The sequence below is a fragment of the Cydia strobilella genome, chromosome 12 (assembly GCF_947568885.1).
Source record: "Cydia strobilella chromosome 12, ilCydStro3.1, whole genome shotgun sequence".
Taxonomy (NCBI): domain Eukaryota; kingdom Metazoa; phylum Arthropoda; class Insecta; order Lepidoptera; family Tortricidae; genus Cydia; species Cydia strobilella.
Window position 1 is genome coordinate 9,946,300 of NC_086052.1, and position 26,810 is coordinate 9,973,109.

The 26,810-nt window shown below is 40.2% G+C and overlaps 1 protein-coding gene across 1 annotated transcript in view; it reads right to left on the minus strand.

The window, feature by feature from the left end:
• Positions 1–2,755: 2,755 nt before the first annotated feature.
• The window catches only part of LOC134746099 (rho guanine nucleotide exchange factor 10), a 38,789-nt gene continuing 14,734 nt past the window's right edge, over positions 2,756–26,810 (minus strand). The window contains exons 3-13 of the mRNA XM_063680351.1: positions 25,580–25,790; positions 21,398–21,574; positions 16,501–16,660; positions 14,120–14,349; positions 10,720–10,842; positions 9,128–9,277; positions 8,564–8,762; positions 7,594–7,805; positions 5,833–6,093; positions 5,455–5,646; positions 2,756–5,019 (exon numbers count right to left, since the gene is read on the minus strand). Of these exons, the coding sequence (XP_063536421.1) occupies positions 3,403–5,019; positions 5,455–5,646; positions 5,833–6,093; positions 7,594–7,805; positions 8,564–8,762; positions 9,128–9,277; positions 10,720–10,842; positions 14,120–14,349; positions 16,501–16,660; positions 21,398–21,574; positions 25,580–25,790 (3,532 nt within the window). The 3' untranslated portion in view covers positions 2,756–3,402. The remainder of the gene's footprint in view (positions 5,020–5,454; positions 5,647–5,832; positions 6,094–7,593; positions 7,806–8,563; positions 8,763–9,127; positions 9,278–10,719; positions 10,843–14,119; positions 14,350–16,500; positions 16,661–21,397; positions 21,575–25,579; positions 25,791–26,810) is intronic.

Below are 26,810 nucleotides of genomic sequence, written 5' to 3' on the forward strand. Positions count from 1 at the left end.
AGCAATAGTTGAGAATGTTTATGAGACTTGACGAATATAAATATACGTAGTGTTTTTTTTTGCAGGTCTAAACTGAAGCCTAATGACATACTACTGCAGATCCATCTCCTATCTAACATCACATCAGTTTTAATGACTTATACCAAATAAAACCACTTTTACCGCAATAAAAACTATCTTTCATTTAAATCTTTCATTTTAAAGAGTAGATACAGCATATATGTGTATATAAAATCAGAAATGTTCGTTTTATTTGGTTTTATTTAAAGCTATGGAAAGCTAAAGAGACGTGTGGATAGGAATAAAACATAATGTTACAGTGTGTATATAAAACTTAATATTTATTTACACGAAGTACATATAGGTTGTGACATTTTGTTGCATAAATAAAAATATTTTCGCTTCAATTCAAAATAAACTTAATATGTTTCTTTTTGGGGTAACAATAAACTATTCGAGAATATATCGGTTCCAGGATCCTGTTTATATAAATATTAACTTAATATAAACATTATTCGAATCAAACCTCACGTAAAGATCTGCAAGTTTATTATCAGAAATATGTAAAACAAGGATTACGTGAGCTGAGAAACTATTTTATTTACATTATTGTAATTAAATTTATTTCTGTACAAGTTTTGTAATAAGTAAATCAGATATTTTACAATTTGGCACATTGAATACTTCGGAGAGGGGTATAGGCGTGGAGGAAATCGTTCGGCGTCTAATATAATGCCTGATTTATTCTTTGGATTTGACTGTACCCTTTTAGCACAGAGGACTGAATTGATCGACGGTGCCCACTATAAGAAAAAAATAAATGTAAGGGGCGACATCTTACACAGATCAATCTAGCCCCAAACTAAGCAAAGCTTGTACTATGGGTGCTAGGCGACGATATACATACTTATATAGATAATTACATACTTATATACATAGAAAACATGCATGACTCGGGAACAAATATTTGTGTTCACCACACAAATAAATGCGTAAGAGTAACATCGCTATCATATTATAAGCAGCCAGATCGCTCAGAATCTCAGATATATCTGAACACGCCTCTATTGTCAAGTCATTAAGAGGGCATGTTAATATATTTTCAGCGCCTTGCCCGCTCCTGCAGCTTTCAGCATGGTTGTCTAAAGCCGACACTTTTCCCGTCCTCTGTGCCCTTAGCTCGCGGGAGCCGTATGCGCAGGACCCTTCACTCACTACCGAGTACTCTTCAAACAAACCAATATAACTGTGATCACGATCCGTAATATCACAATCCGAAATCGAAGTAGTACTATTTTGCTAGAGGTACAGTAGAAGGGAAGAGAAAAACATGTTGTGCCGACCCCACATAACGTGGGATAAGGGCAGGAAGAAGAAGACTCACAGTAGAAGGGAGTAACAGCTCAGGTTAGGTGTAGGTACTGACCGCTAACAAATACCTAGCGACTAACAATAAACAACATGATTATTACAAAACATTATTAAGCTTCTCTTTTCCTTTTCGACGCCAACGACGGATATATCCGATTTCCAAACAAACCAAAGAGCAACATAAACTTACCTATGCATAAAGTTCAATTTCAGTTTTGACCTTTAAAGGTTAACCTTTTCGACGCCGTCTCAAACACAAAAGATGTCACCCAGACGCCACGTCACCGAAGTGTTAAAACTGAAATTGAACTTTATGCATGTGCATGTAAAGCCTGACCAGAAATATATGATCATTGTCAATAGGGCGCTGTTATTCTCAATGTATAGGGTGACAGTTCAGTATAGTATGAAAAATATAGTTCCAATGAAATTCCGCAACATGGCGCGTGATCATAAATTCCTGGTCAGGCTTTAGGTCTATGTTGTTCTGTGGTCTATGATGTGGTAATCGGTCTTTGGCGTTTACCTTCGGTGCGTATATATCGGTCATTGGCGTCCAAAAGGTTAAGCTTAATTGGACAAGCCCAAAACGGGTCAAAAGTTATTACAAACGTCAGGCACATGTAAAGTGACCTAGCAAATTGTACTGGCACGGAATATGCTCGAAACATTGTTAAACAGATAAAGCTGTAACATTATTGATTCCAGATTTGTAACGTTATACTAACTTGTAAATTTGTAACTACAAAACAAATTTTGAGAGGACGTGAAACAAACAAATAAAACGGCACTAGAATAGACACATTTAACAGTGAAAGATTCGTTCGATTGTCGTACGTTCGCCTTAATCACTAAAATTTAACTAAAGTATACTTTAACGCTTAAGCTAAATCAGTCTAATTCTTAAAGCGACATTAAACATATGTCCAACAATAAAGCTTGAACGAATGCTACAATCACCACACTGGAAATTCATAAGGCCACTAGGTTCAATAGTTTACAATTACAAACAATTCATCAGATTTTTTTAACTTACGTATTCGTAACCCGGAAAAATATAATTACAATTTTACAACGAAATCTAACCTATGTTAATATGGCGGATCGTTATAATTACATGAAATTAAATCACAATGTCGTTTTATGCAGTATCTATTCGATTCGGATTCGAAGTAAGTTTCATTGAAATTGATGAAATGGTTTTTCAGAATCCATAAACTTGGACATTCCATAGGATTGGATAACAGTAATTATAATTTGTAAAATTACAAATCAGTTTTAGGTTTCGTAAGTTAAATGAGAATGCATTTTTGTGTAAATTGCAAGTATTCAATGGGTTATTAGAAGATATTTAATGTTTTCGTGTGCGTATTGCTTATGTAACGCATTATTTCAATATATTATCATCCCCAATCAATTTCATTTAACATTTGAATATAAAACATCTCAAAAATAATGCACCAGCGCATAAATATGATACGATAAACCAATGTAAAATTCGGGCCAACCGGCTTCTAGCTGTCCGAGTATAGAAAAATAATTTAAAGCTTATCACAATCATTCACTCACTGTATCGTATCCCTCCCCTTTACTATATTCTACTTTACGTTAAATCTTAGTTTAGCGCTAAGAACACTCAAAGCATACAGTCAAACATTAACTAATATAACTATCATATGAAGTACAGCTTCTCGGTCGAGCTAAACATAGATTCGAACGTATTCTTGCATAGTTAGCGGGATCGAACTTTACATAGGTTTTTTCTTTGTATACAAAGTCATAAATTTATTTATTTTATCGTATACGCTACAGGAATAGCCGTAAATCTATAAGCATTCACGTATTTACAATAGCACGATTATCTCAAATATGACACAAAATATTTTGTGATACGCGATGTCAAACCGAGATGCGAACTTATCCAGAAAAGCGTCTTCCAGCGACCGCCACTCTATTTTTTTTTCTGTGCGGGCATATCGGTTTGAAATCGACGCGAGTCAATAGAGCGAGACGGACGGACGGGCGATCTCGTCACAAGCGCATCTCCCACAGGATGAGGTGGGCGTCTTTGGGGTTTGGTTCGGCGGCGGGCGAGGGGCGCTCGGCCGCGTCGGCCGTCTGCCGCCAGTCCACGTAGCCGCGCCCGCCCACCACCGTCACCACCGAGCGCCGCGCCGAGCCGCCGCCCATCACGTAGTCCGCCCCGCGGAGACTCCGCCCCGCCGTCTTGTTGGCGGCGCGCTCGCGGTCCGGCAAGCACGTGCCCGACGACCTCTCGGAGGCGCACGAGTCGGGCGTGGACACGGCCGAGGGCGCCAGGCCGGCCGCCCCGGACGCGCCCGAGCTCGTCCGCGACACGCCGCGCAGCGCCATGGACTCCTCGCTGCCCGACGAAGTGCAGAGACTCGACGCCCGGGAGTCTACCGACCAGCTCGACAGGTCGAGACTCCTCGGCCGGCCGGCTCGCATCCGGAGCCGCCTGTCGAGGGTGCTGACGCGGAACGGGATGGCCGCCAGCTCGGGGTCGCTCCGCCGGAGCGCCTCGCCCCCGGACCCGCTGACGTCGCTCTCCCCGGCGCAGTCTTTCACGAACATGAGATCACCGTACAACCCGTACACGTCGCAGGCGTTCAGGTTGGCACATTTGGGAAGAGTTTTGCTGAGGCGGACGTCCCCGGGCTTCTTGCGGCGCACGACGGCCGATTGCACGCGTTGAGGGCGGTACGGGCTCAGCTCCTCCGATATCCGCCTCTCCAGCTTTGGTTTTTCGCCGTCCTCTTTGGACGTCTCCTCTTTGTATTCGTGGAGGACGCTGTTGTCGGAGAGGGTGGCCTGGTAGGCGCGGGCGTTGGATAGATTCCGTCGGACGACGTTGACGTCCACTTCTTTCGTCTCCGGTAGCAACGGAAGCAGGAAACTGACGGGACCGGCGTGTGCGTGGTATGACACTCCGATGTGTCCGCCGATAAGTGGCAACCCTTCGAGCTTGGGCAGAGGCACGGTGACGCTAACGCCGGCGGTCGTACCGACCCAAAGAAGCCCTTGCACAGCGAGCAAAGCGGAGACGTAGGCGGGTTTGCTTCCCTCCCTGGCTCCGATCGTCTTGGCCACATCTGCAGCGATATCAATATTCTGCAGATGCTCGAATGTTTCAGCGTGATAAAGACTCACGTACGTGGAATCCGTGCATGCGGCCCAAAGTCCGACGCCAGAATGCGCTAAGTACCTTACAGATCGGTCGCTGTCACCTTTAAGTTCTAATATGCGCAATATTTCAGCTGTCAGCGCGTTTATAGCGAAGACTCTTCTTCCGCAAGAAGCGTAAATTATCCCATCGACCGGCAGTACGCAGTGCACGGGCTTGTCGCCTAGCTCTATAGCTAGCGGTTCCTGAAGGGCCCACGAGTCGTCATGGTTCCTTCGGTAGACTGACACTCGCCCGTTCGCGAGTCCGACGAACATCGCGTCGCAGTGGTATTTGATCTGCGTGACCGGCGCGATGGTGTTGACCTCGGCCAGCTTCTCCTGTTTCTCGGGCTCGACGCCGGAGAAGACGATGATTTTCTTGTCGTCAGTGCCGAGCCACACTGTGTCGCCGCACAGCGTGGTCACTTGACGGATCCCTTTGGCGTATTCCATTGATGTCACCTGAACAAGTGAAAACAATCGTTTAGGTACATTATACTTACTTGCGAGGTAGTGTTAAAATGGGGCACATTATTGTTGTAAACATGTGATGTAATGTAATGTACAGGAATGGCATAGATACCTTGGTGTCGAGCAGCTGGAGCGTGACGAGCGTCTTGAGCTTGGCGGCGCGGTGCGTGAGCACGGCCACGTGGCTGTCGGGCGCGGAGCCGGCCGCGCACACCCACAGCAGCGAGCACGCCCGGCGCATGGAGGCGCCGCGGGACAGAATGGCGTACCTTGGTGTCGAGCAGCTGGAGCGTGACGAGCGTCTTGAGCTTGGCGGCGCGGTGCGTGAGCACGGCCACGTGGCTGTCGGGCGCGGAGCCGGCCGCGCACACCCACAGCAGCGAGCGCGCCCGCCGCATGGAGGCGCCGCGGGACAGAATGGCGTACCTTGGTGTCGAGCAGCTGGAGCGTGACGAGCGTCTTGAGCTTGGCGGCGCGGTGCGTGAGCACGGCCACGTGGCTGTCGGGCGCGGAGCCGGCCGCGCACACCCACAGCAGCGAGCGCGCCCGCCGCATGGAGGCGCCGCGGGTGGACGACGCCGACGACGACGACGACGTGTAGAAGCAGCCGCAGCGGACCTGGGGAAACAAACGACAATCCCACATTACCAATCACATATTACAATTTTATGAGCAGGTGGGTGCTGTGGAGCAGGCAAACGCCACGCGGGTGAGTTGGCCGCAGCTTACGCTAGTTGTGCTAAGCGAAACTGCATAGCACGCGAGCCGGAAGATATGTTTACTTGGTATTAAAGTCACACTCACCTCTGTGAGATACTTGGAAGAGTGCACTGGTGTGGCGGCCACGAAAAGTGGCATCTTGTGAGCAGGAGGATGCTGTGGTGCCGGTAACCGCCACGCGGGAGAGTTGGCGGAAGCTTGCGCTAGCTGTGCGAGGCGCAGCTCGGTGGCCCAGGCGAGGCGCGCGCCGGGCTCCTGCGCGCGGAACGTGACGGGCTCCTCGCGGCCCCGGATCGTCAGTTGTAAGCAGCACGAGTCCACCCACGCCATTTCGTCGTCTTTTTTCTGAAAACGATGCAAAATGAAATAAAACTATGAAAACGGATTATATCGCGTATATTGAATTTATAATACATCCCGACGTTTCGAACTCTTTACAGCGTTCGTGGTCAACGGGTGACTGAGGAAAAATTACAAAATGCAAAAATACCCACATACTAAAATAATGAACAATCATAGACTACAAACTTTAAGGCTGGTTGTACATGCAAAATCGGTTCATAAGGCTAGTTATACACTATAATTATTTTTCAAGTAAAGATATATATATATACGCGATAAAAATAAACTATGCCGGCTCCAACCCTACACCACGGACCCGAGAAGATTTAATTCCCTCCTAAATTGTATTGTATGGGACCCATATTGGGATACCCTCCTACAATTTAGGAGGGAATTAAATCTTCTCGGGTCCGTGGTGTAGGGTTGGAGCCGGCATAGTTTATTTTTATCGCGTATATATATATATCTTTACTTGAAAAATAATTATAGTGTATAACTAGCCTTATGAACCGATTTTGCATGTACAACCAGCCTTAAAGTTTGTAGTCTATGATTGTTCATTATTTTAGTATGTGGGTATTTTTGCATTTTGTAATTTTTCCTCAGTCACCCGTTGACCACGAACGCTGTAAAGAGTTCGAAACGTCGGGATGTATTATAAATTCAATATACGCGATATAATCCGTTTTCATAGTTTTATTTCATGAGTAACTATCGCGGTAACCGAAGACAATATAACGATGCAAAATTTAAAGATTAACGTTAAATATTGTACCGCTAGCGGTCATTCCATGGGTCTAAACTCCCGATAAAATAAAATAAATTACGGATCTTTAGGTACTACATATGCATAGCAAGACTAAAACTACAGAACTACAGATTCCCCAAAATGTTTACGTCACATATAATAACAACTGACCTGTCCAATAATTAGCTCCAAGCATGTTTTTTTTTTAATTTTTGTAATCATAATTTATATCGTTGAACACCGGAAAAAATAAAAAAATACTTTTGTAAACCTTCACATTATTTTATAAAAAAAATATTTAAAATGTTGAACAATTTTGAGCGGTTGAAACGCTCATAATTTGGCGCGAATTTGACAGAGCGTGATGACGTCACACGTTGGACGGTCCAACTGACGTTTGCTACTAATTACACTTATGTGAACGAATCTTTCGAACGCGTGACGTCACGTGACGTTTTTTGTACTTTTTATTTATTATTTTAAGCAATTAAATGATAATTTAATAACGTAACAAAGAAAGTAATAAACATCCAAATAAAAAATATTTCGTTCAAATATAAACTTCATGCATGAGGCTAATTGTGACATCTTACTGAAAATATTTACACGCAGTCATAGAACTCTTCTTGTCACCGTCTCGTGGTCGTGCATCAACGTCGACACCTCGTTGCAGAGAGAGTCGCCGCGCCGGTAGAAGGAAGAACGGCAGAACAGCCAGTGTTATGATGTATTTGAGTGTAAATGTTGAATGTTACCTGTATACTCTGCTGTATGTTCTGTAACAACGCTCTGAACATTTCCGGCGCGAGCTCGTGGTACGGCGTCTTGAGTGAAGCGGCAAGGTCGGCCATACGTGACACCGTCTCGTAGTCGTGCATTAACGTCGACATCTCGTTGCAGAGAGAGTCGCCGGTAGCCGGCGACGTACTGCTTGAGTTGGAGCGGAGACTGCCGCTTCGATTCATCCCTGGAATTGAAAAGGGTTGTATGGTAGGGAAATAATTGAGAAGAGTAATATGAGCGCAATTTACAAGGCAAAGAAGTCAATGTTTTACGGGGTCATTCAAGCGTTCCTATACTACTTAAGACTTATACGTATTTACATACTTTCCCCATACCAATATGTAAAACTAGGATCTACATAGTTGTTTGAACCCTTTACCAGGCTGACAATTCAAAATGTCAGTCTTACTCATCGAAAATATAACACAGCCATGTTTGAAGTGCCGTATGCGGGAAATATATATCCCTTAGCCTGGTAAAGGGTTAAGGAAGGATACAAATAGTCATATTTTACCATAAAAGTACGTCATCTATCTGCGAAACTGTAAAATTAGACCGGTCACTGAAACATCTGAACTGAAATGAAGATATGCTTTTTTTGTTTGTTTCCCAGGTAGCAAAGCGACGTCCTAATGACGTAATAATGACGTCATTGTGAAGTCATAATGACGTTGCTGACGTCATAATGACGTATAAATGCTACCTGGGTTCGCGTCAACTGCATTGTATATGCGACATCTCTTATTCAGGTCTTACAAGAGTCAACTTTCTATACAGTTAAGACACTGAATCCGTTTCATCCGAAACCTACATTATAATGTACCTGATGGCAACTTTATATACAGAAGTTAAATTCCACAATGAAATGGCAACGCCGTATCGCGCCTGCTACTGTTTGCGACTAGAAGGTTACCGCCAGGTACATAATGAGCCAGCTGGTACCTTGAGCCAGCACCCGGCTGAGCGTGGGCGAGGTGCCGGTGTCGAGCACGTCCACGTCCTGCACGGGGTGCGCCCACTTGAGCCCGAGCCGCTCCGCGTCGTCGCCGCTGTTGCACACGGACACGCACACGACGAGGTCGTTGAGCAGGAGGAGGCGGCGCGGCTTGCATTTTGATAGGGCACCTGATTGGTTGAATTCCTGTAAAAGAAATGATATATGTAACTTGTTGTCACTGCCAGAAATTTGTAAGCCTGTCGATTTTTAGGTTTAGTTTCAGAATTCGTAACACAGTGCCTTATTATCCACAACTTGCCTAAAACACTTATTTAATTTATCACGATTTACGCAACAAGCCAGAGTAGGAGAAAAAATTGTAAGAGCCGTACTGCTTGCTTTTATAGTATTATCAAAGACGCCCAGTCTTCTAAAGAATACATGCCTAGAGGCCGCTGTGGCCTAGAGGTTATAGCAACTGGAGATGCCGGTTCGAATCCGATCTCAGACACAGGAAGGCTTGGTCCATTTTCTTTAGTATATGACATCTATCTCTGATCACGACTTACCAACTGCGTCAAGTCGTCCTGCCGTAGTAGATGTCGCTTGTCAGCGCGGGAGGCGAGCAGCCGCGCGGCTCCGAAGCGCGCCGCGCCGCCCGCTCCGCCTGCACCCGTCACGCCGCCGCGCGTTAACCGCCGTAACGCTGCGCGGAATGCCTGCACAAGTTTATGTCGATTACACACAACAAACATACACATTCAACATTAAAGCAGTCGATTAGTGGACATTATTAACCTTTTCGACGCCGTGTCAAACACAAAAGCTGTCACTCGGACCGCGGACGCCACGTCACCGAAGTGACAAAATTGAAATTGAACTTTATACACATGCACGTATACACATTTGACACAATTGGTTGTATATCAACCACAGCTATGCCCCTGCGTTAGATTTTTTTAGATTTTTTAATTATTGTAAACTTGGAGCATTTAAAAATTTGGATGAAATCTGTTTTTCACTCCTAATTTTTACAATAATCAAAAAATCGAAAAAAGTCAACGTAGTAGCATACGTACGTAGGGGCATAGCTATGGTTAAAATACATCATAGATCAAATTATGTAAAAATGTTTTAGTAATTTCAATATCCAGAGAGGAAAATGGGGACTACGTATGTATGGAGAAGCGGCCGTCCCCTTTCCTGTTAAGGACCAATGCAGTCGAGATAGAACTACTTAATTAACAATTAATAAATTTAAGAAACTATGTAAAGCGTAAACTAAATTTCTAAAGTTTATTATACCACACAAGACTACATGAATGATAAAACAACGAGGGATTAATTGTGATTCGGAATGATTAATTATTTATTAGGTACATTTGATTAATGATGAGGAAATGGATATTCCAATGTATGTAGGTACTTCTTTTGTATGTATGTGTGTATAAACTCTTTATTGTACAAAATACAACTATGGCACATATATAATATATGCCATATTTATAACTGGTATATTGTGTATAGTGTTTTTTTTTGACATTTAGATTTTATTCTAGAAACATTGCAGACTAGTATTTTTTATACAATTTTTTTTACGTTTGACGATCTTTTTGTGAAATTCTTAGTATTAAATTTGATCTGTATAATAATTCAATATTATTCCACCTACGGACAACGCTTGCCATCTATGTGGTGACTCGACCCTTATAGGGGCCGTGGGCGTTAGAGGGTCTGCCATCTTGTGGCCTGAATCGGAAACATAAACATGTACATTGACACTTCACGCCAAAGCAAATGCTGCCATCTACCGTTCTCGTACGTTTTCTTGTGCATAGTACGTTCTGCCATCTTGTGGGCTACATAAACATAAACTTCACATTTACGCCTCGCGGTAAAAATCTGACGGCTCCTGTGCTGCCCCCTACATTTCATGCACGCTCCCTATACTGATAAGAGAATCTGGCAGAGGCCACATACTAAAAATTACCGTCGCAATGTCTCGTCGTCGTATATAATTTGAAACTACATCAAAGAACTAAAAGCTATTAAACTAAACTAAAAGCCTCGGCCACCGATGGCCTTGGTCACTTTTTCTTTAGTGTATGATATCTATTTCAGTTTATAACTTTATATCTAAAAGCTATTTTATTATAAATACCTGGGTCCTTTCCGCTTCCCTTTTCCTTTCATTAAGAGCGTCAGCTAGTGCTTCAAGTCTCGTCAGGGCCCTCTGCAGGGCAACGCGGTCGGCGTGTCCTGGAGGCGTGTGTTTTAATAAATCCTGAAATAGAAAAATAAGGTTATTTCGGAACTCCTCAAATACACATTTTTCTTTTTTGGCCATTAGTTTTCTTTGTTAACGCTATTAAGCATTTGGTAATTATAATTTTAGTTCTCGGTTTATGTAATTGATAATGAAAACCAGAAATTGATCAACTGAACTCCCAGTGAAACATTCGTTTCCTAACTGTGTTTCGGCAAATAGTATTTGCCATAAGATACAATTTAAATTTGTTAAGGTGCTTAAACGTATTCTATACTTGATGTATGTATTCAGTGGCATGTAGGTAATAAGCCATGCGATATATAAATAACATAAATAAACTACGGCCTACCTTGACGATTTAAATGCAATTTTACGAGTAAACTGAAAGTCTGTATTATCGATTTCCATTCGTACGAGTATTGTAAATTGTATAACTGTTGCAAAAAATGAGTTGCTCAATTTGCAAAATGACTTAATTAACAATACTCATACAAAACATCCTGCCTTAGAGGATTACTTTGCGCAAAGCCGACAGATTTCTCAGATAAGTCCTGTATTGGCAAATAAGTTAAATACTTTACAGATTCAATGTGGTTCAAAAGTGTGATTTGTTAATTTTATCGCTTCCAATAAAAGCGATTACAATTGCAAATTTGCTTAAATAATCAGCGCTTTAAAAGGACTTGACGTCTTAATTTGTAATTACCACACTGACACGAATGTAAAGAGGTGATTATAGGGCATACCTTTCATGCCGTCGGTATGGTATGACACAGATTCTTTTTTTGTGCTTTTACTTACAAGCCATTATCGAAAACAATTTAATAAAGCGGTGTTGCAGTACATTATGAGTTATGTTTTAGCCTATATTATATGTACTATACATTATTTACACAATACCATATATTACATAATATCATATATAGTCATCATCGCATCACAGTTTACAGTAGCAAATATAAATCATATCACCACAATTATTAATAAAAAAACATGTCAAATTGTAGGTACAGTATTAATACATATTGTTCGCTGATGATACGTCGGTAATAATTAGAGCCAACCCAAGTGAATCACTTGAGGATAAGATTAACTCTACTCTGACGAAATTGCACCAATGGCTGTCTAAAAATAATCTAAAGATAAACTTCACGAAGACCAAAGTTGTTCAATTTAAAACGCAGAAGTCTAATTATGCTCCACTCAACACTGAATTTATGCAAGAAAAGATAGAAGAAGTCGATATCACAACGTTTCTCGGAATACGGCTAGAAAACGTGTTAACTTATAAATCACATGTAAAATACGTCTGTGACAAGCTACACCGGTTTGTTTATGCATTAAAGCGCTTAAAACAGATTGTTTCACGTAAAGCAGCTATCACCGCATATTATGGCTACGTCTACTCGAGCCTTACCTATGGATTAATAATCTGGGGAAACTCGACCAAAGTCTATGATGCTTTTAAAGCTCAAAAGAAATGCATCCGTGCCATTTGTGGCAGTGGACACAGAGAAAGCTGTAGGCACCACTTTAAAACATTACGCATTCTGCCCTTAGCTTGCATATACATCAGGGAAGTATGTATCTTCGTTAAACAAAATACCTAACTATTTAAATTACAATCTCAGGTCTCAAATCGTCCCAACAGATATAAATTTAAACTTGCAACACCATTTTACCGCCTAGTATGTAACCAAAAACATGTATATTATATGTGCATCAAATTTTATAACAAACTGCCATCTGAATTCAAAGAAGACTGCCTCAATATCTTTAAGAAAAAAGTGACAAAATGGCTTCAACAAAATTGTTTCTACAGCCTTAACGAATATTTCGATTTTGATTATAATGCAAATTAATTATTGAATGAATATTTCTATTATTATATGTGATTCTAAATTTGACATTCTACTAATTGAATTATATAATGTTACTTTATTTAACAATACTAGTCTTTATGGAATTCTGATAATTGACATATGTGTAATAATATTATCTCCTTAGGCACTTAAAAATATATGTCATTTGGCTAAGTTTAGTCTAAGCCTTCTTTGCATGCTTTGTTAAGCAGAATGTATTGGACATCTTTATATTGTAAGAACTTGTTTTGTGTACTACATTCTTGCAAATGAATAAATGATTTAATGATTTAATTTAAGCAAAAGCATCTTCATTTCATGCAGAGATGATGTTAAACCTTATAGCGCGTGTCAATAGTATATATTAAGCACTTAAAGCTTCACAAATAGTACGTGCTGCTATAGGATATCTCATTTGTTATTTTGTATTTGGCCATATAAGCCGAAAGCCATATAAAGTTTTATACTTTAGGTTATTGAGTTTATTCTATACCTTCGTTAGGCAAACGTGTTCTATCTTCGAGCTGGCCATGGGCGTGACCAAACTCAAGCGTGCGAAAGGATTTTATGGTTATGGCGATTTTTTTTTTATAAAAACTACGAGTATGGATGGATATTGAGAATAAAAAGAACGGAATGGTATAACAGAGCGGCGGAATGTGGCTAAAACAATTCTTAAATATAGAGGGCCTCTTGGATAATATATCTGATCTCATTTTATTAACTATGTGATTGCGCTTAATCAATCACCAGAAGCCTTTTGATCAATGTTGCTATAAAAAAAAGGTGCTCCACGTTGCACGCGGACCCTCGTGTTTGAGCGGGACATCGCTATTCGCTCGCTAACACATCGGAGAGGCGTGCGGATCCACATGAGCGTGGGAATCGCGTTAGGTATACTTTGGCCCAGGATTGTCTGTCTTTGTCTTTGGCTAGTACTAGCACCCAAAAGAAAGGGATGAGTATAATTTTCCTGGTTCTTACTGACACGTTGTGTTTACCACAGTATAGCTTTCTGTAGGAACATGATGAACTGCGAGAACCGTGCACCGGCTTGACCATGAGCCCGAAGAACGAAAGCCGGTCGTGCGCGCTGATCTGCTGGACCTTCAAGTCCGCCAGCGCGCTCTTGCGCCTCGACTCCATCTTGGCCACGGAGAAGTTGTTGATGAAGTTGGAGTACACGTTCAGGCTTTGGAAAGCACGTTTACGAAGATCAGCTAGGCAGGCATCTACCGACAATAACGCTGCTAGAGCGCGACAGCCCCAGTCACACGGATGCCAGGTTTTCTGTTCTTTACGGATTACGGTGTGACGGTGTCGTCAGAGATCCATGATAAAGAGCGACATGTTATAAGCGGTGCAGAGGCTTACGAACTTGCCACTTAATGCTGGGCTGATTTGTGTAAAACAACAGATGTGCTACCTACCTGTAGAAACATGATGAACTGCGGGAACCTCTGCACCGGCTTAACCATGAGCCCGAAGAACGAGAGCCGGTCGTGCGCGCTGATCTGCTTGACCTTGAAGAAGTCGGCCAGCGCGCTCTTGCGCTTCGACTCCATCTTGGCCAGCTCCATGGCCACGGAGAAGTTGTTTATGAAGTCGGAGTACACGTCCAGCACCACGGCTTTGGAAAACGCGTTTAGGAAGACCTCGCCTGGAACAATAATCATTTTTATTTTAAACTATGCGCGAGTAGCGCGCGGTTGTTTTATGCAATAAACGCATGCGTCAACGGAATGAAGGAAAAATTACAATGCGCTTACTTAACTCACACGTTATATCTAAAATTAAATCATCTTTACATTTAACCATTTAACCGAAATAAGTCGGTTCGGATACTTCGGATTCTACCTTCATACAAGAGTGGTAACGGAAGTGCGTAACTTTTCGACTATATTTTGTTATGATGTGATGACTTATTACTCTTATTAGTACGTGCTAAACTAAAATTCGGGACCGGTGCTTTTAAGTCTTAAACGAAAAATTTAAAATGTTGGGGGCTTACTTACGCAAAATATGCAGACGAGTGTCCGTGTTTTTTTTATTCCGTTTTCCCGAGAAAATAAACAAAGTAGGTACCTGCATAACAATGTTATATTTTAACAATCATTCCGACCGAATCAACCGTGTACCTATTATTCTCGGTGCGTATGTTCTCCATTCATGGCTAAAGTATTTTTTAATCATGTCAGTAAGCTCATTTAAGTAGATATTAATCCGCAATTATTCGCTACGCAGGTGCTAAACCGATTGCCAAATGGGTGGTCACCAGTTTTAATCTTACGTTTAATGTCAGCAAGGTTTTTGACACTTGAGCCGAGTGACGGTAATCCAAGGTCTTGAGCACGACCTTGTACAATCAGCCACTAATCTTTACACAAACTCTCGCAATATTGTGTTAAGTGAAACATAAATATTATTTTTGTGAGCTTCGTTGGTAGGATACAAATACACTTAACATTTTCAAAGACGTGTGTTATATTATCATCTTAAGGAACATATAAACAAAATTAAAATTAGTAATAAAATCAACAAGGAAGTTCGAAAATGATTTATAGTAAACAGAAGAACGAGCAGAAGCAGATAGTAGCGAAATGGCTATCGTATCGTATTAAGACGAAAGTAAAGACCCGCGCGAAATCGCTTTTTCATACAAACGTAGTCCTCATTTTCCTCTCTGGATGTTAACATTATTGAAAATATTTTGACACAATTCGTTGTATATCAACCACGGCTATGCCCCTACGTCTGATTTTTTTCGAATTTTTATTTAATATAAAAGTTAAGAGCATTTACAAATTTGTATTAAATCTTTTTTTCGCTCCTAGTTTTTACCAAAATCAAAAAAAGTCAAACGTAGGGTTAATTTACATCCAATTATGTAAAAAAAATCCATAACGTCCAGAGAGGAAAATGGAGACTACGTTTGTATGGAGAAACGGCCGTACCCTTTCCTCTTAAGGAATACATACAAAATACGTAGGATTCAAATACTTGGTAAGTACCATCGACGTTGTCGTCGACTCTTTAACGGGCCAATTGACGGCTGAACTAAAAAACCGGCCAAGTGCGAGTCGGACTCGCGCACGAAGGGTTCCGTACCATTACGGAAAAAAAACAGCAAAAAAATCACGTTCGTTGTATGGGAGCCCCATTTAAATATTTATATTATTCTGTTTTTAGTATTGGTTGTTATAGCGGCAACAGAAATACATCATCTGTGAAAATTTCAACTGTCTAGCGATAGCTACCGTGATAACGGTTCATGAGATACAGCCTGGTGACAGACAGACAGACAGACAGACGGACAGACGGACGGACAGACGGACAGCGGAGTCTTAGTAATAGGGTCCCGTTTTTACCCTTTGGGTACGGAACCCTAAAAAGTAGTCTGCTACAAACCAAACCGTGTCCTCTTAGCTTAAGGAATGTAACTACTTACTGTAAATTACATAAGATATTTCGAACTAACTCGTCTCAGCAAACAACTACCGGTGGTCCGACTTAATATTATTATTAATACTACGTCGCTTGCAAATAAGCCTAGTGTTTCTCTCTCGTATATACATTAGCCACCGTTTTCACACTTTGCGACACACAACGAGTAGAACATTTACAGGTGTAGTAGCATGCCAATAGTTTAGTTTGGAATATGGATATTAGATATAGTAAACCACTGTCTGTGAGTCTTAAGTCTATGAGGACGTGCCCAACTGGTAAGATTTTGGTCTTCAATTGACGTACAGATCATGTGACCGTGGTCAGTGGTGTTACGCCTCTCTAAAGATCGCAGGTCTTAACATACCTATTTTTTCATCGCGGTCCCACGTCCGCGCGCAGTCCGCGAGTGCTGTACGGAAGTGCAGGTGGCATTGCAGTATGTCGGGCAGCCGGTGGAATAGCGTCTGGATTTTCGACGCGTTTAATATTGCAGGGCTACTTTCTTCTAGGGGCTTCTTGTAGTCCTGGGAACAAAATAGGATATCTAAACAACATTAACTTCGGCAAAAATGTTAATATCTCAAAAGGAGTAAATTAGAGCTTGTAAGCCTTTCTGTTTGTGTACATTTTCGAGTCATAAGTCATCAACAGATGCTGTAGTGTTTTAACGACTGTCATTTATCTACGTAACAGCGGATAAACGGAAATAGTTTGAGAGCCAGACATGGATAGTGACAGGAGCAATTTTTTAAACCCGGAAATAAAAGTCCAGCTGAGGTCGTATAATTAAGATGTACTTGTCAGGCCAGCCAACCCACGAGAGTTGGTTTAGAAGTTAGTCTTTATTCAGCTCTTTATTTAGGTATTTTGTTCTAGCATCTTAAATTTTATTTACATTATCCGTAAAAAAAAATACGTTATGCTGTCGCAAAAAAACATAGAGCTTATTAGTTAATCTTGTCTAACTAGTAAGGCAACATAAAACCAGACTGGTAATATGCAAACGTAAGTTGTTAGTGTTACCTTGTACTTAGTCGCGTGACGTGATTGACACATTTAAAAAAACGTCTCGGATCACAGAACGTCATTTCTCGAAATACACCTCATTATGAGTGAGGCTGTCGAGTGCAAATACTTGATCGATGCCTTGAGTTTGTGTAAACCAAAAATACATCTTCAAACGCTGATATAAAGTTTAATTTGTTATAAACGTAATCACGTATACAATACACCACAGAGCTTCAGAACGATTCCACTATCAAACTGCCAATAAATTTCGAGGTCTGGTATCTAGCTCGCAATTTAAAAGTTTTATTGCAGTTTCGGAGGCCTAGCGTTAACTCAGAACTTGGATCAATACTCTAGTTTCACTCTGCTGCCAAAGTGCTTCAATGTAAAATTCAGCAGGTTGCTTGCTTCGATGTTAAATCCGTTGATGTATACTAACTAACAATCTATTATTACATTGGAAATTATTACAAGAGCTTACGCGATTGGAATTAACCAAGTCGTTACATTTATTTTTACATGAGGTACAGATTGGAATTACATTAAAACAATATTTGTCACATGTTACATTTTTGCTATATCACCGACAACGAAAGAAGTCACATAATGCGTGCACACATAGTGTGTTCTACAGTTTATACTTATAATCTATAACATAAATATGTCTTGAACGATATAACTAACAATCGTCGAGATATCGTTCAAATTGGGTAAGTTAATAAAATATACCGCCGCCTGTATGCTAATAACTTCTTATTTATGCTAATACTAAATTGATTATAATATAATTTAGTATAATATTACATACAAACGTTTAACACCTGGCCTTGTAATAATGTCTTTTTAGCCATATGCAAAATTGTCAGGTGACGATATTAAATATAACGTGTCATAATGAATGCATGTAAAGCTATAATGCTATACCACCAAGGATACACCTGCTTTATACAACTATAAAACAGTCGTAAATCTTAAAGATATGGGATTGCGACCTCGCTTTTACTATTGAAATCGTTGTTTTGTAAGAAATATTCTTTTCTCTGACATTTGTGTGGTACAGTCACCAGCGATAGCATCGGATAGAACAATGCGCCAAAAGTAATTGCAACAATGTAATAGATCTACAAATATATTTGTAAAGCTATTAGACGGTAATTTTTTTTTGCTCGTGGTCTCATCTGATAATACTATTGCTTATTTTCCGCAAATATTTTTTTCATTACTGCTAAGCAAAAGGCCTGATTTGCTTTCTTCCAGGTATCGTTTAGTTTTCTTTCATATTAAGTGATGAATGTCATTATTAAAACTAGATTATTGGGTTTAGAAAAGCTCGCGAATAATTTTGCACAAGTACGATCCAATTTTCGCGACATTAAAATGCATGAATTGCAAATACCCATGTACTTAATATTACTTAGTTGCGTAAGCACAAACAGATAAGCATTATAAATTTATTAGATAATATAGGTATTGAAGAAAGCGGTTTATAATCGGTTATGCAGCGACGAATCATAAATACAGTGTTACAAAGGCGGCTAATCTTTTTCTGAACGCTCGCAGACGCCGTGGGCAGTTTGTATTTATGGATGCAAACAATAAATGGTGTTCACAGTTGCAATAGTTAATGTCACATTAAAATGGCGGCGCGCGTTTAAAACAGTGACCTCGCGTTTGCAAATACTGCCTATTCAAACCTGCCCCACTTCCTAATATGCAAATCTCTATAACATGTGAATTGTGGGCGAAACAATAACAAAAGTGGGCCAGACAGGTTTCCGAATTTGCATATGTTGAGATTTTTGACAACTAATAAGCTACGGCTGTTGGTCTTAAGGATAATGAAAATTCATAAGGTGCATGCTAGAACAAAGAAAGGAAATTTTAAAAAACTTATTTTAACTAGTGTTGAAAAAATGTATGTTGACATGAAAACCTAGCTCAAAAACAATAGGTCGTTTTTAGAACCGGTCAAACTTTAGTTAAAAAGGGGTGAAAACAAGTAATTACTAGTTTCATAATGAAATAAAAAGAAGAAATGCTTAAAGAGAATGTCATGAGTTAAAATATTTCTCTTTCACCCCATAAGTATCGCAACGGTCTTTTAAACAACTGGCATATTGCGTAATTCAAAGAGAAATTCAGTAGCTGTTTTCAATCAACTTTTATAGGATGAAGAAAGACAGCAAGTTACTTCCCGAGCGACTAATCTCGTTACCTAAAGTAGCTGCAAGTCATAGTTTTGCAACTGTCAGCTTACGATTTAATTAACCGCCATGTCATGTCACACCTCCGTACTGAGCGAAAATAAAAGTCGCGAGGTGTCCGATTGCGTAATAACCTATACGAGTTATGCGAACAAACAATTATGATATCATTTTAACATACTTCCTTCCCGATCACGAATTTCTCCGGAGTCATGAGAAATGTCAGCGTGTGTTATTCAGACGTTGGCATCGAAGATGTGTATCTAGAAACCAGTTTACGAACAGTGGCTTGTGTTAGCCGGTTGACGGTCCGACGGTGTTGCGTAAAACAAATATTTGAAACGGTCGTGTAAGGCTAATTACAGATCATTTGTGCGAGATAAATATTGCGAACTTAATTGTTTAACCTCCGTATTCGTTACATGTGGGTATAAATATTCGCAATATGTTTTAAGAAATCGACTTTGCCATGGAGTAGCGTTAGATGTAATGAAATTTTTGTCTATTAAGAAATACCTAATTGAAATTTGCACGAGTAAGAATTGCACAATCGTAAATGTCATAGTATACCTACTTACACATACTTAGTGGTCACAAAAACGAATAAACATTACTAGAATGTAAGGCGGGGTCGTTTTGAGTGCTCACGACAACGTCTATGCATATGCACATTTAAATAATGTTATAACATATACTGTCAAATATATTTGAGAACACGCTAGGTATATTCATTTTGTATTGGAAATGGGGCGCTTGGCACTGAAAGTGTTAAACAAATTGTGTTCCTATAAAATTTGCGACTTTAAAAAGTTACAGATGTTTTTAAAATGACTTTAAATAAAATTGTCTTCGGTTACCGCGATAGTTACTCATGAAATAAAACTATGAAAACGGATTATATCGCGTATATTGAATTTATAATTCATCCCGACGTTTCGAACTCTATCTATATTATTATTATATTATAATCCGTTTTCATAGTTTTATTTCATGACTTTAAATAAACTTAAAAATACACCTAAAAAGTTGGCTTGCCGAATGTTATGTAATGTAATGTAACCACATGAAACCACAGAGCGGTAAAAGTCTTTAAGTTTAAACATCGCCTTTGGCGTAGAGCCAAGGGTTGGTCCGTGTAATCAGATTTGATAACAAACCAGCGCATATTAAGCTGTCATTCCTCAAGCCAAATACTTTTAGTTTATGATATGATATGTTAGGGAATGAAATGTGTTCCCGTTGTCTATATTCCCTGGCAACTTCATATAGATCTTCAAGATTATTGCTGAACGAGTGAACTAGACTATTGTCATTGTGACAAGGTAGTCATATGAGATTCCTAGCGGCTTTCTTATTAATTGTCACTGGTCAATGGAGACCACCTTCTATGAAAAATGCTTATTTTGAAAATGATCCAATAAGTTTTAAACTGCTATCAAACAAACGCGTCTAGAAAAGATAAAAACAAATTGCACTGGTTTTTATTTACTGGTAGATTCACTGAGTAACAAATTCGAAGTTTGAAAGGAAAAAATTCGAAATATGCCACTCTACCAAGCTATAAATAAGATGACAACTGCGGTTAGCCCTTTACCAGGCTGGCAGTTCAAAAATGTCACTCGGATGTCCTAACTCACTGAATATAGAACACAAGTTTGAAGTGCCGTATGTGGTAAATATATCTCCCTCAGCCTGGTAAAGGGTTAGGCATACAATTCACTTAATTAATTTATCAACAATTGGGAGTCGGGACTAGCTTAGAACATGGCTTACCAAGTTGTACATGATGGACATTTCGAACATCAAGAGTTTGCAACGATATAGCCGTTTAGATTGAACAATCGCATTGTATAAGCATCCTTTCTGCTTGATAAGAAAAAGGCATCATCTGCTTAGCAAACCGCTGTCGAGCCGATTAGCGAATACGACGGTCAGCCCATAAAAGCGTAGTATAGAACTGTGACTACGTGGATGATATTGATATTTTACGACCGGTGACTGCATACCTACTGCATTGTGTGTGTGTGGCGTCAGCAGTATAAAACTTACGTTGACGAGCCGCTGCAGCGTCGCGACGTACGAATTCTCGCTGTGTATGACGGCGGCGATGACGTGCCGCCGGCGCAGCTGCACGGCCGTCAGCGCGTCCGGCGGCGGCGCGAGCGAGGGTGGCGCCACACGCCCGCCGCGCACCTCACCGCCGCATGAGAAGAGATCCTCTTCAAGCTGAAAAAAAAAAGTTGTTGTTATGATTACTGTAGAGTATATGCTTGTTCAGCAGGCTTAGCATAGGAGCGCCGCGACAGTATCTCGCCCGCGAGATTTGACTACCCGTCCCTCTACAATTAATAATTATACATATGTAGTTAGAAGAAACCGGCTAACATAGGTATCTCACGGGCTGATACTGTCGCGGCGCTCCTGTGCTAAGCCAGCAGGTTGTGGTTGTGGTAAAGCTATTCCTTCGGGTGACAAACACCAATTCCAACAACTCTTATGTATGCCACTTGAAGGGTTAAACGCTTTTGTGTTGAGGTAATGAGGTATTTGACACGTTATGGTGACATGGGATCAGAATTTTTACTGCAATGCAAGTATCTGAATAGAGTTGTGACAAAGGCGTAGAGGTTATTGTTGCTGGCGGTTTGCGGTTGCAGTTACGCTGTCATGCTGATTTATATACACCTACCTGCTTTGTAAATATGTATATACTTACTTTTACTTAATACATAAAGTTAGCACATATAAGGGTTTCTTTATATCAGAGCATAAGTATGTTTCTTACTGGAAGACGGATAATTCGTGACCACAGTTGAGAATTATTAATAAATAATTACTCTTCGTAACTCATCACCATCTGAGATGTAGAACCTAACGTGGGATACCGACTGCGGCGTGTCGCCCTGGGCTATTCTTAGTAAATGCGTTTTGGTTCCTTTTTAATAGTCATTTTAACTCGCTATTATCAAGAATATAATTATAAGCGTGGGTATAGGTGTTTAAAATGATTATTAAATAAGCAAGCACGCAAGCGAATAAACATAAACAGCGAACTTCCATGACCATAAAGAGACAACTCATGCAACTTAATGAAGTGTCGGTTAAGTGAATATTACGGTATCAGCGCTTAAGTCATGCGACTAAGGCTTAGGTCACCGCTGCACACACAATAGCTGCATAATTGCATCAATTACTGCGCTATGCAACATGCAACTAAGATACCATCCGCATGTGCACTGTGTTTGCTAAACAAACGTGTTAAGCTGTTTTTCCACCAGAGATGCGCGGTAGCTATACGATACGATACGTGAGATAAAGGATAACCCATAAAACTGTTTCTCTAAAGGTAAAGGGGCCCACTGATTACCAGTCCGCCGGATGATATCGGCCTGTCAGTTGTTCGGAACTGTCAAATTTATGTTCTAAGTGATTGGTGGAGTCCTAGCGTAGCCCAACACATCTCTCGTGGAAATAAAAGATTAGCCAGTTGCGTAGAAACCACACCAGGCAATATCTTATCCGTCACGTGAACTAAACCAGACAGAGAAGCGACAGGAAAACACATTTGCACGTAAACGTCAAAAGTAACATCCTCCACCACACTCACGTCATACTCGGCCATGCAATACTCGGCCTTATCACTACGAAGCTTCACACAGAACATGGTTAGATCGGCGAGAAACCGAGCAGGGCACACGATTTAAAATTTACTTTTGACATTTACGAATAGCACGTTATTCACGTAATGACACTTAGAGCAAACTGAGATATTACAATCGTATACATGGATCTCCGTTGAGGCACTGTACACCCGCACATGATTGTATCACCGTGTTTTTCTTATTATTTGTTCATAGCAAACTAGGATCGACATGACCGGCCGTGCGACTGGTTCGTTACTGCGCTCGTTGAAAGAATGCCCAATGACCGCGTGAATCATTCTATAATATAAATGTGAATCATGTACATATATCCTTCCTCGTATTAATTTGATATACATGTAGTAATGTTATGGTCTGTGACAAATGAGCAGAGTCCTTTAATTCCAGAAATTGTCGGTGCGGTGCGAGTCAATGGCCTGTTTGCGGTGTGTTGGTGCGTTGTGTTCTTTGCTTGAATGTGCAGTATAATAATTGGATGGAGACCTAGTTCATTAGTATCCCTAGCCTAGAATTATGAATGGGGACGTTAGGCTAACAAGGCTCGTTTGTGAATGGGTTTATTTTATTCATCATGACGTATGACGTAAGTCCTGCGAGTGATAGATGGAGTAACCTACTATTTATTTAGTGAATTATGATGACTTATGAGTTACATTTAAACTATGATGTACTTACTTGTAGTTAACTTAATAAAATATTGCAAAGGGGCTTTCCAAGGGGCAATTCGTGTATTGTATTAACCCATAAAGCATACACCGCTGACACCAAATACCAATAAGATTAAAATGTTTTCATCCATATTGGGAAAAAAATGCATGATTTACCTATGCCGTGTCATTAAGAAATGAAAACTTCACATTACGTGTGACCTATGTATATTAAGGAACAACAGCTGGCCACTTTACAAAAAACAGGAACTTTGACAAACGTCAAAATTTCCACGATTTGTTACCTAAAATGACCAACATCCCACCGCAATGGGCATCACTTCAAACCAACGGAATAACAGTTCAGAAGTTCCGTTAAGAAAAATAAAAATATTGTGGCTTTTGGTGACTAACATGCGGCAGTGCTGTTCTACTTTAAATTTTAAATCCACTGTCATCAATGTCATCATGTTTAAACTTGAATTGCATTAAATAGTAATTATAATTAAATATTTTTTTAATTTCATGAACAGTAAGTGCGTCAATGGTTATTCATATTGCGGTTACAACAAAAGTCCTCATTACAAAAATTGGAACAAAATATGTAGGTAATTTCGGAAGAAGATTCTCGTTAATTCCTTCCGTTGTGTTACGTGTCATGTGTCAGCGTGCCTGGACGTAAACAAACAATCTTAATAACAATAACAACATTGCACGTCGGTGACTCTGTAATCTGTATTACGGTCGCGGTGAAAGCAAATAATGAAGGATTTGAGACATGTGATTGAAAGCTTGTGTTATAAGTGTTATAACTTATAATGGCGTTATGCATAAACGCGTTACTGGCCTGAATTAGCTATGAATCGTTTGTCTTTATCTGTCGTTTTGATTTTTGTATTTGTAAGAAAGGGATAAAACATAATTTAACTAAATCAGGCCCGTAAAGGTGCGGAACATACAAGCCAACAATTGGTTTTTGATCACCTGCTCGTAGAACCAGATAGTTATTATAATTAATATTATCTAAGGTACTTATCGATATAAAAAACTATTAAGTCTAATAAACAACGGAATAAATAATAATTTAAGGCCCATATTTGTAAGCCCAAGCCATGACTAACACCTGACCGCACCGTTTCTTCAATTCCGTTGAATACTGAATCACCGCGCCAAATCGTATTGCCCATTCCTTTGAAGTTTGAACTTCGCTAAAGCAGTGGAAATTTACCTGTTTATTTTCACTGCTACTATCCCTCGGGTGATTAATTTGCTTTTAAGAGTATATTTTTGACCGAATTCGCAGATTTAGGAAAAAAAAATAACAAAAACATCAGTTTTATTTCTAGAGATTTGTTGATTCGCTAACAAAACGCGCAAAAAGTTAATATTTTGGCAATCATGGCCTCCAACCAATCCAATGATGTCACAATATGAGAAACGCGTTGATAAGTTAGCAGTGTGGCAAACTTAAATATCAGTCTTAATTTTTTCAACCTTTTGTTTTTGCAAATTTTACAGTTAAGGACCAGTTCTTTTTGAGTAAAATAAAATAACTGAGTTTTTGCCGAGGACTAACGAGTACTTAATCGGAGACATGAACATTATGTGAATACTTGAATAGGGGGAGACTGCTAAATTTCTTACGGCTTAAATGCGATATTTCTATTTAGAATGTTTTTACAATAGTATCGTAGCCGGCAATCCTAAATTGTAATTTCTTTAGTTTGCAAGTACCTACGAGTAGTTATGTAGCCTTGCCATGCCATGCATTTAGAAATAAGTAATATGTCGTCGCCTGTGGAAGACGGAAAATACCCCAGCAGGCCCATGCAGTATAAACGAGTCCTGACGATGTTGCAGCAGCGCGTTATACGCCCCCCACAACTGAAGGTTTACAATATAGGTTGTGTTTGTTTAGTTACCTCTGGCAGATTCGGCATCTTGTCGCTCTCATGTGTGTGCATGTCATACTGGTGTGTCGAGCCTCTCCTGACGCTGAACCAGCGTGCCAGGCGCCCCCCGCCCTCGTCTTCGGGCGGCGGCGCGGGGGGCGCGGGCGTGGCGCCGCCGCTGCGCCAGCGCTCGCATAGCTCGCGGGCCCGGCTGAGGGTGTTGCGTAGTTGACCGCTGCTCCTGTAGGCAAAATTGCTATTTTAATTTAATGACCTATACATTTATTATGCTCCTAATCTGTGTTAGGCAAACATGCTAGAGGTAGGCTTATAAATGTAGTCTATCAGATCTGTCCTATAAAATAAAGCCTAACATGGATTGCATTTACACGATTATGATCATTGGACTCTTTGATTTGAAAATTTTTATACGACCCGTTTTGATTTAACGTTACTACTGTTACTAGACAAAGCGAGATATGTACGTGATAGTAAACAAACTCGTGTGAATGTACATATATTAGGTACCTAAAGGTATGTCATTTTTATTTTATTAAACTTGTCATTTAGCTAAACAACAAACTTTTATCTTCAAATTATCCTATCCAGTTTCATGTTTATGAAAAAGAAACATCAATAAGCAATCAAGATATGTTTAACGGCCATTACATTTACATTTATTGGCGTTTAATTAATAGGATCTAAGCAATTAAATATACACGGAAGTCATTTAATTATACGGGAGGAAACGTTATACGCCACAATAATCGGTGAAACTACGAATAGAAACTGCAGATGGATCAGTGACTCGGCGTTGTTCGTGGTAATAGTATTAGTCGCTCGGAGACCCTGATCCCTATTAAGGTTTAATGCCTTTCGCATTTCTTAATGCTTGCTACACACAGACCGGTATAGTAATCGGTGAAGTGCTTAGTAGTATACAGGATGAAATACGAAAGAAAATTAGTTCCGATATGAACAAATAAAAAAATACTGAGTACCGCCAGTAAGTTTCCAAAATAGCGAAATTTCCACTTGAAAAAATTTCGGAACTTTTTCTTGGGCGCAATTTTTTTTCTATGGGGCAGGTCGTCGTCGGCCAACCCTCCATACAAAGGTCAAAAATTGTTCGTGCAAAAAAAAATTTCTTCTACCTATGTATTTCCTAATCTGAACACGCTATACTGAATACGCCCTTAAACAGATATATTGTTACGCCCTGCATACGAGAACATCTTCCATTTCATCCTGTGTAATACTG